At 54.6% G+C, this 16,920-nt stretch overlaps 1 protein-coding gene across 1 annotated transcript in view; it reads left to right on the forward strand.

The window, feature by feature from the left end:
* The window catches only part of ABCC3 (ATP-binding cassette, sub-family C (CFTR/MRP), member 3), a 46,314-nt gene extending 29,987 nt beyond the window's left edge, over nt 1-16,327 (forward strand). The window contains exons 19-32 of the mRNA XM_005868218.2: nt 833-1,000; nt 1,301-1,493; nt 2,448-2,568; nt 2,772-2,919; nt 3,020-3,227; nt 3,469-3,779; nt 4,800-4,999; nt 5,153-5,279; nt 6,261-6,362; nt 8,536-8,682; nt 8,852-9,010; nt 9,585-9,751; nt 12,592-12,786; nt 15,772-16,327. Coding sequence (XP_005868280.1) covers nt 833-1,000; nt 1,301-1,493; nt 2,448-2,568; nt 2,772-2,919; nt 3,020-3,227; nt 3,469-3,779; nt 4,800-4,999; nt 5,153-5,279; nt 6,261-6,362; nt 8,536-8,682; nt 8,852-9,010; nt 9,585-9,751; nt 12,592-12,786; nt 15,772-15,880 — 2,355 coding nt within the window. The 3' untranslated portion in view covers nt 15,881-16,327. The remainder of the gene's footprint in view (nt 1-832; nt 1,001-1,300; nt 1,494-2,447; nt 2,569-2,771; nt 2,920-3,019; nt 3,228-3,468; nt 3,780-4,799; nt 5,000-5,152; nt 5,280-6,260; nt 6,363-8,535; nt 8,683-8,851; nt 9,011-9,584; nt 9,752-12,591; nt 12,787-15,771) is intronic.
* The last annotated feature ends 593 nt before the right edge of the window (nt 16,328-16,920 follow it).

Below are 16,920 nucleotides of genomic sequence, written 5' to 3' on the forward strand. Positions count from 1 at the left end.
GGGGCAGGGGGGGCCCTAAGCCTGGCCTGCACCCTCTCCAATCTGGAACATCCCTCTCACAATCCAGGACCACTGGCTCCTAACCGCTTGCCTGCCTGCCTGCCTGGTTGCCCCTAACCGCTTCTGCCTGCCAGCCTGATCGCCCCCTAACCGCTCCCCTGCTGGCTTGATCGCCCCCCAACTGCCCTCCCCTGCCACAACCCGCCTCCTTTGCTGGGACCCGCTTTCTTCGAGCGAGGCAGAGCAGCTGCAGGACCCCCAGCCTCATTGCGTGGAGTGGCCACCGAGCCCGCAGCCATCTTGTGACGGCCGTCTTGTGACGATGTTAGGGTGTGATGCCACCTAGGCTATTATTAGTATAGATGGGTTCATGGATTCTTATTTGATTCAATGGATTATAATCCAGTACCATCGTTATTTATCATTTTTAAATTGATCCCCCAAAGTGGGGCTAACAGTACCTCCCTGGAAGGAATGATCTGAGGACCAATTGAGATCATTGTTACGAAAGTCATCTGCAGACTGTTTGGGTGACAGAAGAGTCAAAGGTCTACGAGGGACCGCCTGGGGGTTTCCAGCCTGCCCAAGCGTGAGGGTGGCAGGCAGGGGAACCAGTTGGGCAGGTGATGGAGCAAAGGGAGCAGGATGTCCTCACATGTCCCAGGAGGACTGAGAGCCACCACCCTTTCTCCATGACCTCACGGCTTCCCAGAGACAGGACCGGGCATGTGAAATGTGCATTTAGAGGTGTGCCTTGCTGAATGACAATGGACAGGGCCCTGGTTCCCCTGTGCCCCTCTGACCCCTCCTACCTCCCCTCTCCCCCATCCAGGGCATCAACTTGTCTGGGGGCCAGCGGCAGCGGGTCAGCCTGGCCCGAGCTGTTTACAGTGATGCCGACATTTATTTGCTGGATGACCCACTGTCAGCCGTGGACTCCCACGTGGCCAAACACATCTTTGACCAAGTCATCGGGCCGGAAGGTGTGCTGGCAAGCAAGGTGAGGCCTCCAGGAAGCTAAGGGGCTAAGGCGAGACCTAGGGCCTAGGAGAGAACTGGTGGGAGGCCAAGGGGTTTGGGTGACACTTGGAGGTGTGGGGATGTGAGAAGCAGGAGTGTGGGATGGGAGCTCACAGCCCAAATGCACTGAGCCAGCTGTGGTGAGCACGGGTGAGTCCCTGATGTGCCTGCCCGGGCTCCCTGGCACATGGGTACCTCACACTCACTCCGGGGCCCTGTGCCTGTGGTTGGGGTGTGTGCTGAGGGCTGTGGGAGTGACAGCCCCCTGCCTTCTCCCCAGACCCGGGTGCTGGTGACCCACGGCATCAGCTTCCTGCCCCAGACAGATTTCGTCGTCGTGCTGGCTGACGGACAGGTGTCTGAGGTGGGCACCTACCCAGCCCTCCTGCAGCGCAACGGCTCCTTCGCCAACTTCCTCCACAACTACGCACCGGATGAGGGCGAGGAACACCTGGAGGAGAGCAGCAGGACCGGTACCCCTGGCCCTCCATGTCCCTGTACCCTCCCAGCATCTCCCCTGCCTCGGGGTCTCTGCGTGTCTGTGGACAGGGCCCGATGCTGTGCAAGGGAGGGAGGAACTTGGACCCTCTGTGTGATGGTCAGACATCACCAGGAGGGAAAGGGAGCTGGATGCAGTCAGTCCCTCCTCTTCCTCTCCCCTAACTGGGCGCCCTCAGAGCCTCCGTTTTCCCATGTGTCAAAGGGCCCAGGCTGTGTTCCTGGATACAATGTTTGGTGCATATGTCATTTATTTATGAACACGTATTTATTGAGCAATGACTGTGGCCAGGCACGATTCTAAACACTGAGAGGTAGCAGTGAACAAATAGAAAAATTCCTGTCCTCATCGAACATATGTAAGTCCCTGGGCTCCTGGGACACCCCTGCTCCTCGCCCCCTGTCGTCCGGTCTCAGCTCCCCAACCCCAACCCTGGGCTGGCTCCCTGGGTTTTCTTGCCTGCTGCTGTATGTAAGTTAACACGCCTTGAGCATTTACTAAGGGCTCTGCCCCTTGCTGAGCACTTGACACACATCTATTCCTTTAATTCTCTCAATGACATGATGAAGTGGGTACTATTATTATCCCGGTTTTCCATGCCTGCCTAAAGCCATGCAGCGAGGAAGCAGGATTTAAGCGCAAGCCAGTCTGACTCCAGAGCCCACGCTCCTAACCCTTATATCTGAGTCCCTTTCTCTATAGCCCCTGATGGGAAGTTTTCCCTCTGGTCTCACCTAAGTCTTTCTTGCTGCCCTTTTCCTTGTCCAACACAAAATCGGTCACTTATTTTGCTCGTTATTGTTCTTGCTGCCCTTTCAACCCCTCTCGTCTTCCTTAGCTCATGCTTGTCCATTCCGGCTCCTTCACTGAAGTAGGGGTGGGGGCCTCTAGGGAGCTAGCAGACCTCCGTCTCCTTCCTCCCACCCAGCAGCAGCCTTGGAGGAGGCAGACGACGAGGAGGTGCTGCTGATTGAAGACACACTCAGCAGCCACACAGACCTGATGGATAATGAACCGGTCCTGTATGAGGTCCAGAAGCAGTTTATGAGGTGAGCTCCTGAGAGCGCGCAGCCCCCCGGGCAGCTGGGTCGGGGCTCCCCAAGCCCTGCCAGGTGGGGTACAGGTGGATGGGCACCCTTCCCGACACACACCCTGGCCTGGGCCTCTGCTGCCGCCTGCATCCTCCTCCTGGGCTCTGTCTTGTGGGTGAGTCAGAGGCCTCCTCTCCGGGCCTGACCAGCTGCCTCCACAGACAGCTGAGTACCATGTCCTCGGAGGGGGAGGGCCAAGGTCGGCCTGCCCCCCGGCGGCGCCTGGGTCCCGCAGAAAAGCTAGCGCAGGCAGCAGAGGCGAAGGCAAATGGGACGCTGATTGAAGAGGAGAAGGTGGAGACGGGCAAGGTGAGGAGGGTGGACAAGGAGGGCTGGAGAGGGTGGGCAGGTCCCCAGCAGTCCTGGGGCTCACAGGAGTCCTCTGTCCCTGACCGCCACGGCCATGCAGGTGAAGCTGAACGTGTTCTGGGATTATGCCAGGTCTGTGGGGCTCTGTACCACACTGGTCATCTGTCTGCTGTACGCGGGGCAAAGTGCAGCTGCCATTGGCGCCAACATGTGGCTCAGCGCCTGGACCAACGAGGCCACGGTGGGTGGCCGACAGAACAGCACCACCCAGAGGCTGGGTGTGTATGCCACCTTGGGAATTCTGCAAGGTGAGCCTGCGGAGATAACGGGGAGGGACGCCAGTAGCCCCTTTCTCACCCCGGAGCTGCTGAGTCCCCCAAACCGTGCCCTTCCCTCCACCATCACAGCCATGGCCCAGCCCCAAGGCCTCCCTAACCCACCCTAGTGTCCACCTGCCTCTGGGCCTGCCCAGCCCCTACCTCGGAACCGGCGCCCGCGTGCCCGCCACCTGGCCCAGGTGAGTGAGTGCCCCTCTGCCTCCTCCACCAGGGGTCCTGGTGGTGCTGTCGTCCGTCATGATGGTCGTGGGCTGTGTCCGGGCTGCGCGCTTGCTTCACCAGGCGCTGCTGCACAACAAGATGCGCTCGCCACAGTCCTTCTTCGACACCACGCCGTCGGGCCGCATCCTGAACCGCTTCTCCAAGGACATCTGCGTCATCGACGAGGCTCTGGCCCCCACCATCCTCATGCTGCTGAGCTCCTTCTACACCTCCATCTCCACCCTCGTGGTCATCGTGGCCAGCACGCCGCTCTTCGCGGTGGTCATCCTGCCTCTGGCTGTCTTCTACATCTTGGTGCAGGTGCTCAGGGAGGGGGGTGGGGTACATGGCTGTTAGGAAGGCGGGGCGCTTGAGTGGGCGGGGCTTTGTGAGGGCTGATGACTCAGGGGAGCCAAGGCGCAGGGAAGGCAGAACCCAGGGTCACAGCTGGCTTTGGTTAGGGTGTAGACCAGTGATGGCGAACCTTTTGAGCTCGGCGTGTCAGCATTTTGAAAAACCCTAACTTAACTCTGGTGCCGTGTCACATATAGAAATTTTTTGATATTTGCCACCATAGTAAAACAAAGACTTATATTTTTGATATTTATTTCATATATTTAAATGCCATTTAACAAAGAAAAATCAACCAAAAAAATGAGTTCGCGTGTCACCTCTGACACGCGTGTCATAGGTTCGCCATCACTGGAGTCTGTTCCTTTCCCTCGTTGATTGACGTTTGTTTTCCTCGCCTGTGAAACAGCGAGAATCGTAGACCCAATCATAGGGTTGTTGCTAGGATAAAATGAAATCCTTGTAAATGGTGACTGGCCCCAGAACGCGTTCCTGCTGGCTATTTTTTAAATAAAATATTGCTAACAGTTTGAGACATATTATCCTTACCTACCTTCGTTTTATACATTTCTAAACATATGTGTATATGGATGGGGTTGTTGTTGTTTTTTTGTTCTTTTTTTAAAAATATATTTTATCGATTTTTTTACAGAGAGGAAGGGAGAGGGATAGAGAGTTAGAAACATCGATGAGAGACAGAGAGAAACATCGATCAGCCGCCTCCCGCACACCCCCCACTGGGGATGTTGCCCGCAACCAAGGCACATGCCCTTGACCAGAACCGAACCCGGGACCCTTCAGTCCGCAGGCCGATGCTCTATCCACTGAGCCACACCGGTCAGGGCTTGTTCTTTTTTTGAAATATATTTTATTGATTTCAGAGAAGAAGGGGGAGAGAGAGATAGAAACATCATTGATGCTTCAGAGGGTATGAGGGCTGAGTTGGGCTCCGCAGTCCTGACCCCAGGCTCTTTCTCCGTCCTCTGCCAGCGCTTCTATGTGGCCACATCGCGGCAGCTGAAGCGGCTGGAGTCCGTCAGCCGCTCGCCCATTTACTCGCACTTTTCGGAGACGGTGACTGGCTCCAGCGTCATCCGGGCCTATGGCCGCAGCCAGGCCTTTGAGGCCATCAGTGATGCTAAGGTGGACATCAACCAGAGGAGCTGCTACCCCAGCATCTCCTCCAACAGGTCAGAGGCCTCCTCCCCACCCCTGCCCCTCCAGCAGCTCCCATTGGGGTCCCTGCAGTGTTCTGGGGCCTAGCCCCTCCTTCCCCTGAAGCAGAAAACTGCCCCCCCACCTTCTTGCTTCTGCCCCAATTCCTCCTTGTCCCATCCTTGCAGGTGGCTGGGGGTCCGAGTGGAGTTCCTGGGGAACTGTGTTGTGTTCTTTGCTGCACTCTTCGCTGTCATTGGGAGAAGCAGCCTGAGTCCAGGGATGGTGGGCCTGTCTGTGTCCTATGCCCTACAGGTATGCAGGGCTCCGGGCCTCAGGGCAGGGCCAGGACTGGGGCAGAGGCCACACCGGTGCCACAGGCATCTCCTGAGCACCTCACTCTGCCCATGTGGGGACCAGCCCCAGGTTCCGCTCACAGGGCGGGGGCGGTGGGGGGGAGGGGCTGAGCTCACAGGCAAGCATGGAGAGATACTCGCCCCCTGCCCCCCGCGGGGGATTATAATGCTGGGGAGCAGGTCTTGGTGGAGGGAGGAACAAAATGTTCTAAGAGCCTGGAGGAGATGCTCCACCTTGGGGTGTTGGAGAAATTATCTTGGCACTTGGTCCCAAAACACAAACAGAACTTGTCCTGCCTGAGCACAAGATCTAGAAGGCCCTCCGCCCTGACGGTTCCTGGGGGAAGGGGTATAGGGCTGGAAGACACCCCATTTCACATGCCTGCAGGGAGAGCCCCTGGGCTGGAGGTTGGGCAGGTCACTACTGGCAACTGGAATTTTGTGAAGCAAATCACACTCTGCTCAAACTTTCATGTACCGATGAATCACCCGGAGATCTTGTTAAAATGCGGCTTCTGACACCAGTCGCCCAGGATGGGGCTCAGGATCCTGCTTGTCTGTCAAGACTCCCTGCCACACAGAGTCTGGTCCCGGCACCAATTGTGGCAACATCATCTGGGAGCTTGTTAGAGACGCAGAATCTTCCCACTGACCTGCTGGCTCGGCAGCAAGGTTCTCTGGGAAGTCTTTCTCGTGCATATCACAGTGTGGGAAACTCTAGCCCCGTTGGCCCTTGGTTACTAGTGAGTCTGCATTGTCCCGGTCAGAGGTGCAGTTGTGAGTAGAGCCCTCGGTGGCACACCCTATGGACCTGCCCAGGCCCACCTGGGTCACTGATGGGAGGGGAGCAAAATCAAGGAGTCTGAACGCCTCCCAAAGCCATTGCAGGCGGCGGGGGAGGGAGAGGTCACCCTATTTATGACCCAATCCCTTTGGCCAGGTGACATTTTCTCTGAACTGGATGATACGGATGTTATCAGACTTGGAGTCTAATATCGTGGCTGTGGAGAGAGTCAAGGAGTATTCCAAGACGGAGACCGAGGTGGGTACTGGGCTGAACCTGGGGTGGGGGAGTCCGGAATAGCTGGGGAAGGGTACTCAGTAGCCCACCATCCCTATAGCTCAGTGGTTCTCAACCTTCCTAATGCCGCGACCCTTTAATACAGCTCCTCATGTTGTGGTGACCCCCAATTTCATTGCTACAAATTGAACATAATTAAAGCATAGTGATTAATTGCAAAAACAATATGTAATGATATATGTGTTTTCCAATGGTCTTAGGCGACCCCTGTGAAAGGGTCATTCGACCCCCAGAGGGGTCGTGACCCACAGGTTGAGAACCGCTGCTCTAGCTCAAAAGCCAGCTACTCAGGTGGCTCTTTATTGATTCATTTATTCATTTGATCCTGATTGGCCATCAGCCAGAGGTCTTTGCTAGAGGGCATAGATGGTTCCCAATGGAGCAAGACAGGCTCTGCCCCTGAGCAGATTCCGATGTCGCGGGGGAGGTAAGACACGCTGCAGGGTGTGGGTGGAAGACCAGAGCTCTGGGGCGATGCACCCAAAGAGGACCGGTCAGCCGGGATGAGCAGGGAAGGTGAGCATCCGGCCAAAGCCACCGGCCTGGTGGAAGGAGCAATGGTGCGCAGCCTGCCCTTTGCTTGGGGACGGAGTTGTCCTCTCCTGAGAGATTCCGACTTCTCCATTCGCACCCTCCCATGCTCCAACCCCAGACCTCTCTGTGCCAGAAGCTGTGCATCCCTGAGATCTCTGTGCCACGCATCCCTCGTTTAGACCATCCTTCCCATCCCTCCCAGCTCATGGATTCCAAACCCTCCACGATCACAGCACTTTGACCTCATTGGGACTCCCCATCCTGTGACACCTGTCTTTGTCCCTTTGTCCGTCAGCTCATCTAGCCTGGATTCGATGCTCCCACCAGCACCAGTGCTCTCAGGCCCCTTGCCCTCCTCTCTCCTTCTCTACAAAACCCCACTCCCATGCGCCCACCCCGCTCCCTCTGTTAGATGATTCCCATCTAGACACACAAGCCAACCCTCCCTTTCTGCATCCCACTGCCCCGTTTCTCTGCACCCCTTTGTCATGAAGCTTGTTTTAAAATATGGTCTACAAACGCTCTCCTCAGCATCGTTGGGCTCAGCTGCCCCCTGCCGACTGGTTTCTGGCCCTATCACTCCACTGAAGCCGCTCACCCATGACCTCCCTGGTTCCAAACCTAGGGGACATTTTTTCTGTTCTCGTCTAGTTCTACCTCTCGGTGACATGCAGATGAAATGACCCCTCCTTTCCTGGAAGGGATGGGTTCTGTGACTGGATCTCTCCTTGTCGGTCTCCATTGAGCCGCCACCCCACTGGTTCCTCCCAGTCGGACCTCTCCTGCCCCTGTGGCTCCATCTACCCCTGCCTTTCCCAGGCACCTTCCATCATCCCTCAAACCCTCCACTTGCTGGGATCTTCAGATTCTCCCCTTTCATGTCTAGCATTCCCATTTCCCCCTATCTATACACATGATCCTGTCTCCATATCCTAAAAAATTCTGTCCCCCCACCCCACCCCCGCAACCCTGCTGTTCATTCTTTTGTTTTTTAAGTACAGGGCATAGTACTTTTATTTTCAATGTTTTTATTGATTTCAGAGGGAGGAAGGGAGAGGGAGAGAGAGATAGAAACATCAATGATGAGAAAGAATCATTGATTGGTTGCCTCCTACGTGTCCCCTACTGGGGCTCGAGCCCTAACCCGGGCATATGCCCTGGCCTGGAATCAGACTGTGACCTCCTGGTTCATAAGTCAATGCTCAACCACTGAGACACACTGGCCTAGCCATCTTTTGACACCTCCTTGAGAGAGGGAGGTCTGTACTGGCTGCTTTACTGCTTTTTTTAAAAAAAAAAAAATGCTTTTATTACTTTTTAGAGAGAGAGGAGGGGAGGGGGGAGAGAGAGAGAGAGAGAGAAACATCCATTGGTTGCCTTCTGCATGCAACACACTGGGGATCGAGCCCGCAACCTGGGTATGTGCCCTGACCAGGAATCAAAGCGGTGACCTTTCGGTGCACAGGTCAATGCTCAACCGGCTGACCCACACCGGCCAGGGCTGCTTTGCTTGTTGGACAATCTGGCTGCCCCTGCCTCCAAGCAAGGCTGGCTTTATGGTGTGTGACCCGCACTCTTATTCATCTTCCCCTCATGCCAGGCCCCCTGGGTGGTGGAGGGCAGCCGCCCTCCTGCAGGCTGGCCCACACAGGGCGAGGTGGAGTTCCGGAATTACTCCGTGCGCTACCGGCCAGGCCTGGATCTGGTGCTGAAGGACCTGAGTCTGCGCGTGCGCGGCGGCGAGAAGGTGGGTGGTTTTGTGCCTGGGACGTGACTGTACCCCTCGCGGGGAGAGTGGGTCTTTGGGAGAGCGGGTGCTCCATCCCAGCTGTCCGCTGGCCTCTCTAGGGGAGTCCAGGAGCTGCCCCCACTGACCCCTGGGCCTCCCTCTGACTGCCGCTCCCCACCCCCTCCAGGTGGGCATCGTGGGCCGCACGGGGGCTGGCAAATCATCCATGACCCTCAGCCTGTTCCGCCTCCTGGAGGCCGCAGAGGGTGAAATCCGCATCGACGGCGTCAACGTGGCGGACATCGGGCTCCATGACCTGCGTTCTCAGCTGACCATCATCCCCCAGGTCTGAACCGGACATGGACAGGCCACACTGGCCAGTTACCCTGGGGGGCAGACCCCAGCCCTGTTCCTCAAGGCAAGACTGGACCTCGAGGCTGGAGAGCCAGACAGCAGGAGCAGAGCCACAGAGCGGCCACCTGTTATGGATCCGGGAGGGTCAGGGGTCCCCTGGCCCAATCAGACCCTGTCCTGCAACCTCCGGGGCCAGCAGATGGGGCCAGGGCCCTAGGACCCCTTAAAGCACCCTATTGCCGAGATGTTTGTTCCCAGCTTCCTTGCTTCTCGGCTCTAAATGGCATTTCCCTTTTTTGGCTCCTCTGGGGCGTTTTTCTGCTGAGCGGACACTTCGGTGTCAGATTAGCGCGCGGGTCCCTGCTTTAGCGGAGGACTTAGCGATGGCAAAGCTGAGGTTTATCGCTTCCCCACAGGCATTTTCTATCTCCGTGGCCACTGCCTCCCTCCTGGAGGGCTGGGGACAGGGTGGGAATACTGCCACCTCAAATCCCCCCTTTTTTTTTAACCCCTGGCTCCTTGTGGGGCCCAAGCTACCTCCTTCTAAGACCCTGTTGTGTTCCCAGGACCCCATCCTGTTCTCGGGGACCCTGCGTATGAACCTAGACCCCTTCGGCAATTCCTCGGAGGAAGACATATGGCGGGCCTTGGAGCTGTCCCACCTGAACACATTTGTGAGCTCCCAGCCCGCAGGCCTGGACTTCCAGTGCTCCGAGGGAGGGGAGAATCTCAGGTAACAGCCCCCTCTGGCCCTCCCCGCTCCCATCAGCCTGGGTGCCCTTAGGGGGCATTGTTTGTCTTGAACATATTTTGTGTGCCAGGCATGCACCATCTCACTGTCTCCTCCCATAATCCCTAGAGGTGGTCCATGGTCCCTCTTGGAAGGAAACTGAGGCAGGCCCAAAGTTATATAGCTGGGAAGAGGCAGGCCTGGGATTTGAACCAGGTCTGGGAGATTCCAAAGCCCTATTCAGACTTGTCCTGTAGGTATTTGTTTGGGTTTTTGTTTTTTTTTAATATATTTTATTGATTTTTTACAGAGAGGAAGGGAGAGAGATAGAGAGTTAGAAACATCAATCAGCTGCCTCCTGCACATCTCCTACTGGGGATGTGCCCGCAACCCAGGTACATGCCCTTGACCGGAATCGAACCTGGGACCTTTCAGTCCGCAGGCCGACGCTCTATCCACTGAGCCAAACCGGTTTCGGCTGTTTGGGTTTTTTTAAATATATTTTTATTAATTTCAAGGAGGAAGGAAGAGGGAGAGAGAGATAGAAACATCAATGATGAGAGAAAATCACTGATCGGCTGCCTCCTGCATGCTCCCCACTGGGGATTGAGCCTACAACCTGGGCATGTGCCCCTAACCAAAATCGAACCTGGGACCCTGGAGCCCGCAGGTCGACACTCTATCCACTGAGCCAAACAGGCCAAGGCTGTCCTGTAGGTTTTCAATGCCATACTGGCCGGGGGAGCGGGCCAGGGGAGGGATGGGGGCGGAGACGGGGAGCAGGGGCGGTGGTGTGGACTGAACTTGTGGAGCAGGTGAGAGGACAACTACAGTGCTTTAGGCAAATCATATTTTCCCAGATGGATGCAGTCTCGTCTGTAGTTTAGGAACATGAGCTCTCTAGGTCGTTCTTTGCTTCTTTATAGCCCTAGATTTTATATCCCCGGCCTCTGGGCTGTGCCTCAAGGAGAGCCAGAAATCTCTTCTTACTGGGTCTAAAAGCTTGAGAATCCCATACCTGTGTTAGCTGTGTGATTTCGGGCAAGTTGCTTAACCTTTCTGTGCTTCCTTTTCTCCCACGCTAAAATAGAAGTAAAAACAGTCCCATACCTCTTTGCACCGTCCTGCCCAATGAAAATATCATGTGAGCCACGTGTGTGTAATTAAAATTTTTTCTAGTAGCCACATTAAGAAAAGGAAAAAGAAACAGGTGAAATAAATTTTAATAGTGTACTTTATTTAGCTTGATATATAGAAAAAATAAATTTTCAACATGTAATGGACATGAAAGTGATTAGGATATTTTACATTTTTTCTGACTAAGTTGGAAATCCCATGTGTATTTTCACGTTTACAGCACATCCCACTTCAGACTTGCCACACTTCAACTGCTCTATAGCCTCATGAGGCCCATGGCTGCCATTTGGACAGAGCCGTCTCAGGGTCATTGCAATTAAATGGAACGTGCTTAGCCTATATATACTCCTGGAGAATTTAGCTATTCATATTCCTATTCTTCTACTTGGTCCATACCATTGGACTCTCTCCAGACCTCAAAAACAAAACCAGAAAGCTTTTACATTTGCTCAGCACTGAGTGGTGCTCCAAACACTTTGGCCTCCACTATCTCATTTAATCTTGACTGCAGCCCTGTGAGCCAGAAATGAGGCTCCAACGTATAAAATTATTTGCCCAACGCCGCTCAGAGAGCAAGGGGAAGCAGAAACTCAGGAGAGTGGGGGCTTTTGCCCCAAACCTTTTTTTGTTGCATTGTAGCCACCCATGGGATGTCCCTGCCTCCGCAGGCAGCCCTGGAAGACGGCGTTTTAACGGGATTTCACTTACACAGCCGTGCTGGGCATAGCTGGCCGACAAGTCTAAGCTTCCAGACCCCGCGCCCCAGGGTTGTTTTTTGGCCCGTTCTCCTGTTCCTGCTTGCCATCAGCACCTCCCCAGAGCATCCCCTCGTACATCAGGACCTGAGACAGAAATGGGCTCCCTGCCTCCCTCACTGAGCTTATAGCTGCTTTAAGTAGAACCTGTATCCTGTGCCAGTCCCACCATAAATCAGTCCCGCGTTCTATCTGGCGGCTCATTCTGCGGCCAAAACCTTCATTAGTTGTGGGAATGGGCCAGGGAGAGAGCCTGGCCTTCACTTGGGCTGTGGTGACTCACCCCTTTGGGCAGGGCTGAGGTATTTGTCCTTGGGTGTGGGGTTGCTGCAGCCTCTGTGGTTGGGAACACAGCCTCGCTTTGTTCACTAGCTCTGGCTTCCAAGGGAAGAGGTTGAAGGTATGCGTCCTGCCCTTCCTCCATCTCCCCAGTGACCAGACATGGGGAGTCCCCCAGGTCCTTCCCTGCCCTTCTCCTTCCTCGTTCCCACAGCCCTGGCCTATATTTCCCATGGGGGCAGGAGAGGCTATCTGAATTGTGTGGTATTAGGTTCAGCAAGATGACATCTGTGTGCAAATATCCAGAGAGAGCCATTTAAGTATTTCTTACTAAGGTGTAAATGACTGATAGAATGAAGCAGAGAAACATCATGGCACTAATTGAGGAGTAAGGAGGAGGAAGAAGGCAAAGAAAGAAGTGGCCAGGTGCCAGAGACAGCTGGAGATTTTAGGGTTGTTGAGCACTGGCTCTATCCTCGAGGCCCCACATTAATCCTCTGGTATCCAGACCTTGACTCCGACTCCCGGTCCAGGAGGTCAGGGCTGAGGTAGAAATGAAAGAGGTTAGTCCTGGGCCATTGGGAAGGAGGGGAGACAGAAACCGTTCAAAGAGTGAGGCCTGGGGGCAGGTTGGGGGTCCCCAGTTGGTGATGTCTGCTTCCCCATGTCCAGTGTGGGTCAGCGGCAGCTTGTGTGCCTGGCCCGAGCCCTTCTTCGCAAGAGCCGAATCCTGGTTTTAGACGAGGCCACGGCCGCCATCGACCTGGAGACCGACGACCTCATCCAGGCCACCATCCGCACCCAGTTCAAGAGCTGCACGGTGCTGACCATCGCGCACCGGCTCAACACCATCATGGACTACACCAGGTGGGGCGCCAAGCAGGGAGGGGCTGGTGGGGTCACCTGGGCCAGTGGGAAGGTTATCTGGACGCAGGAGAGAGGCGTGACCTTGGGCAATTGGATGACCCTTCCTGAACCTCAGTCCCTCAGGGCTACAGTCAGAGCCAGTGACAGGAGATCCTGGGAAATGTCCGGTTCCTCCCCAGCTCCTTACTGGAATTCTCCCGGGTGCCATTTCCTCAGAGGATTAGGAAGGAGGCCTTGTCCTTGGAATCTATGGCTTCTTTGGAGAGGCAGCTCACTCGGCCAAAAAGAAAGACCGTGACCTATTCCCTCATTGTGCCCAATGTCAGAGGGCGGTGCTGAGAACGAGGGGAGGGGCCCGGTGACTCAGACGCCTCATGGGAGTGAGCTGTGCTGGCCCAGCAGGCTGGCCCCTTGGAGGCCTGGGAGCTCAGAATGCAGACAGGTGACTCAGACGCCTCATGGGAGTGAGCAGTGCTGGCCCCTTGGAGGCCTGGGAGCTCAGAATGCAGACGGGGAGGCAGGACCCGGCCACAAATCTATGGTGAAGGAAGAGGGTGCGAGTACGCCACCAGACCTTCATTCACAAAATAAACACCCACAGGGCATGGGCAGGGGGAGAGGGTGCCATGGACGGGCCGTGGGCAGCTGTCATCCCTGTGTCAGAAGTGTCCCCACACAGCCCCAGGCACCTGGGCACCAAGCTGAGAATGCCCTACGCCAGTGATGGCGAACCTTTTGAGCTCGGCGTGTCAGCATTTTGAAAAACCCTAACTTAACTCTGGTGCCGTGTCACATATAGAAATTTTTTGATATTTGCAACCATAGGAAAACAAAGATTTATATTTTTGATATTTATTTTATATATTTAAATGCCATTTAACAAAGAAAAATCAACCAAAAAAATGAGTTCGCATGTCACCTCTGACACGCGTGTCATAGGCTCGCCATCACTGGTCTAAACTATATGACATTAAACTGATGGAAGCTGTTAGCAGAGCCCAGCAAGGACCCACGATTCAGAGTCAGAATGATGGACTTGACAATAAGCTAAGTGAGTGGGAGACACTGCCATTCACAGGATGTTCAGTGGTGAAAGGAACAAGAAATCAAGCCCACAGCATCTACTAAATGCAAAAAGATTTACACATGCGCCTTTTAGATAGCAGGCACACGGAACTTCCAATGGCGTGAGGTTCTCAGCAATCTTCCAAATGTAAACAAAAAAAAATGTGTGTTAGCTTATGTTTTTTGTACAGGTCAGGCTCTTCAAACTATTTTTCATGTATTAATTTGTTGCTATTTCACAGCTAGGTTATCAATTGAGAAATACTCTTTTCATATTTTACAGGTGAAAATCCATGACACAGAGAGTTTAAGTAACATTTCCAATGTCAAATGACCGTTAGTAAACTAAGTTGCTGGGATTAAATTCCAAGCAATTTAGCATCAGCGTCCATCCTCTCACAGTGGAAGTTCATCCTTATGGTCCACAATTCAATAAGTTGCACTTTGCAATATAGTAAAACAAAGACATATTTTTGATATTTATTTTATGTATTTAAATGCCATTTAACAAAGAAAAATCAACCAAAAAAATGAATTCGCGTGTCATAGGTTCGCCATCACTGCCCTACGCTGTCTGTTCCATCCCTGCCCCACCCTACTCCCTACTCCATCCAGGACCCCACTGGAGAAGAGAAGGGAGGGTGGGCAGGAAGTGCTGGGCCCTGGATCCAGATAAGGGACAGGGCTGGGCTGAGCGAGTCTGTTTTTCGGGCCCAAATGAGAATGGTTTCACCAGCAGCTCTGCGGGGAGAAGGCTCAAACTGACCTTGGGAGTGGTAGTGGGGCTGACAGAAATTAATCGAATACCCATGCGACTGTCCATGTAATTAGACCCTGCGGGAAGGCAGCAGGGGTCCGTGGGGTGGGGGCGCAAGGAAGCCCATTTCCCCAGGGCAGCCAGGACTCTCTCTCCTAAGGAAGGGAAGCCCCAGCCAGGCCCTAATGGATGAGTAGGAGTTGGGAGGTGGGGGAGGAGATGGGAGAGGGAGGATGCTGAAAATGTCAGGCCAAGGATACAACACGTGCAAAGGCCCTGAGGTAGGAAGGCACATGAGGCTGAACTGCAAAGAGCAAAGAAGACGGTGGAACCAAGATGAGGGCAGAGAGGGACAGGCCTTGCTATGCTGCACTTCTAGGACCAGGGGAAAGCATCCCATACCCTACATGTAATGAGAAGGGAGAGGGCAGTCTCCAGGGCTCCCGTATGGGAAGTGGCAGTGATGTCCCCAGACACACTCCTTCCCAGGACATGTTCTGGGCGTCCCATAGGTGGGGAAACAGAGTGTGTTCTACACCCTCCCACCCAGGGGCATCTCCCCAGGCTTGGGAGAGCCCTTCCCACTCCTGCCTCACCCTGGGAGCCAGCCTGTGGGCCCTGTACCAGGTGCACCCGATGATTACCTACCCCAGGCCGAGGTCTGACTGTGTGTGTGTGGGTGGGGGAGATCCACCCAGCAGCAGCAGCCAGATTTGCAGCCACAGCCCCAGATTCCAGTGTCAGGGCTCGCTGCAGCCCGGTTTCCCGCCGTGTGCCTTTGTGAGTTGGCACAAAGCAGATGGAGGCACACAGGGCCCGGCGCACAGGCCCGTGGCTCCCCCACGCACAGTCCTGTGACCCTGGCCAGGAGAAAGGCTCATTAGGGAAGGTTTTCGGAGCCCCTGCCCACAGAGATGAATAGGAACCTTGTGTTTGATCCCAGAAACCGCCTCATCTGCCAGGAGAGCAAACGGAGCAGCTAAAATAGCCAGCCTTGCAAGTGTGCACAGGGGGCGTAGCGGCTGTGCTGGGTGGGCTGACTGAAGTGGGAGGGTTGGCATGTCACTGCAGGGCCTGAGCAGTACCCAGAAGGGCAGGGTCGGGCTACGGGGCCAGGTCTGGGCTGACGGAGACCTGACCGCTTCTTTTTTTTTTTTGGCCAGGGTCCTGGTGCTGGACAAAGGGACAGTCGCTGAATTTGATTCTCCAACCAACCTCATCGCAGCCAGAGGCATCTTCTATGGGATGGCCAGAGATGCTGGTCTGGCCTAACATAGATTCCTGGGATTTCCTCCTGGCTGACCTGGTTTTCTTCAGAAAGGAAAAGGACACCACCTATGTCTGCAGATAAACCTGGTAGCTGGGGGCATTTGTTAGACTTTTGCTCCTGTGAAGCGCTCCTGGGGATAAGCGAGGCTCCGGGGGTGCCTGACGTGCCCAAGGTCACAGATGGTTTGAGGCAGAGCCCAGACTAGTCCCCGGATCTCCTGATTCCCAGCCTCCTGTTCTGTCCCCACGACACTGCTTGCAATCACTTCATGGAGCAACCTCCCTACCCCTGGATGACTTTTCATAGTTTCTATTCTGAAGTCTTTTTGTAAAAAAATAAAGCTTTTTCCTCCTGAAACAGAAGCTTGCCAGGTCAGGCCGTCCCTAAGAACTGAGTCCTGTACTCTGGAGTGCTGGCCTGAATCCATTAAAAATGGAGCAGTGGTGAAATGAAGCTGCGTGGTCACTCACATGCATCTTGGGGCAGGCTGTCTCCGCCTGGTCGCAGGGGTGGGGGTTAGGGCCTCGGAAGGAGGAAGGAGGCGGGGAGGAAGGGGGAGAGGCGGAGGTGGACTTCAGTATACATCTACATGGCTGGAATTATCTGAAGACTTCAGACCCAAGAGCTTTGGGCTGGAAATATTGTCTTCACAGCCAAAATTCACTGGGAAATTGCCAGAAGTTCCCGCTCTGCTGTGCAGATACTATAAAAAGGTGAGAAATGAAGTCCCTGAAATCTGACCTGAGGCCTCTTGGGACAGCTGCTGGGAACACCTCCGCCTTTATGTCATCCCTCAGACCTGTAAGCCCGCTTCTCTAGGGGCTGCGAAGTGCCTGGCACTTCATTTCCTCGCTCCTTTAGAAGTCTGTTCCAGACAGGTCTCCATAGCCAGTGCGGCTCGGAGCCATCCGTCTTCCTCAGTCGGGCTGAAGCTGAATGTGGGAGGAGCGCAGGCAGCCCTGCCGATCCCTGGCTGGTAAAGGAGACGAGGGGTGGGTTTTGCTTTCTTGAGCAAACCATCCATTTATTTTCTGTGGGTCAG

This window comes from Myotis brandtii, unplaced genomic scaffold (genome assembly GCF_000412655.1).
Source record: "Myotis brandtii unplaced genomic scaffold, ASM41265v1 scaffold265, whole genome shotgun sequence".
In the NCBI taxonomy this organism is placed as follows: domain Eukaryota; kingdom Metazoa; phylum Chordata; class Mammalia; order Chiroptera; family Vespertilionidae; genus Myotis; species Myotis brandtii.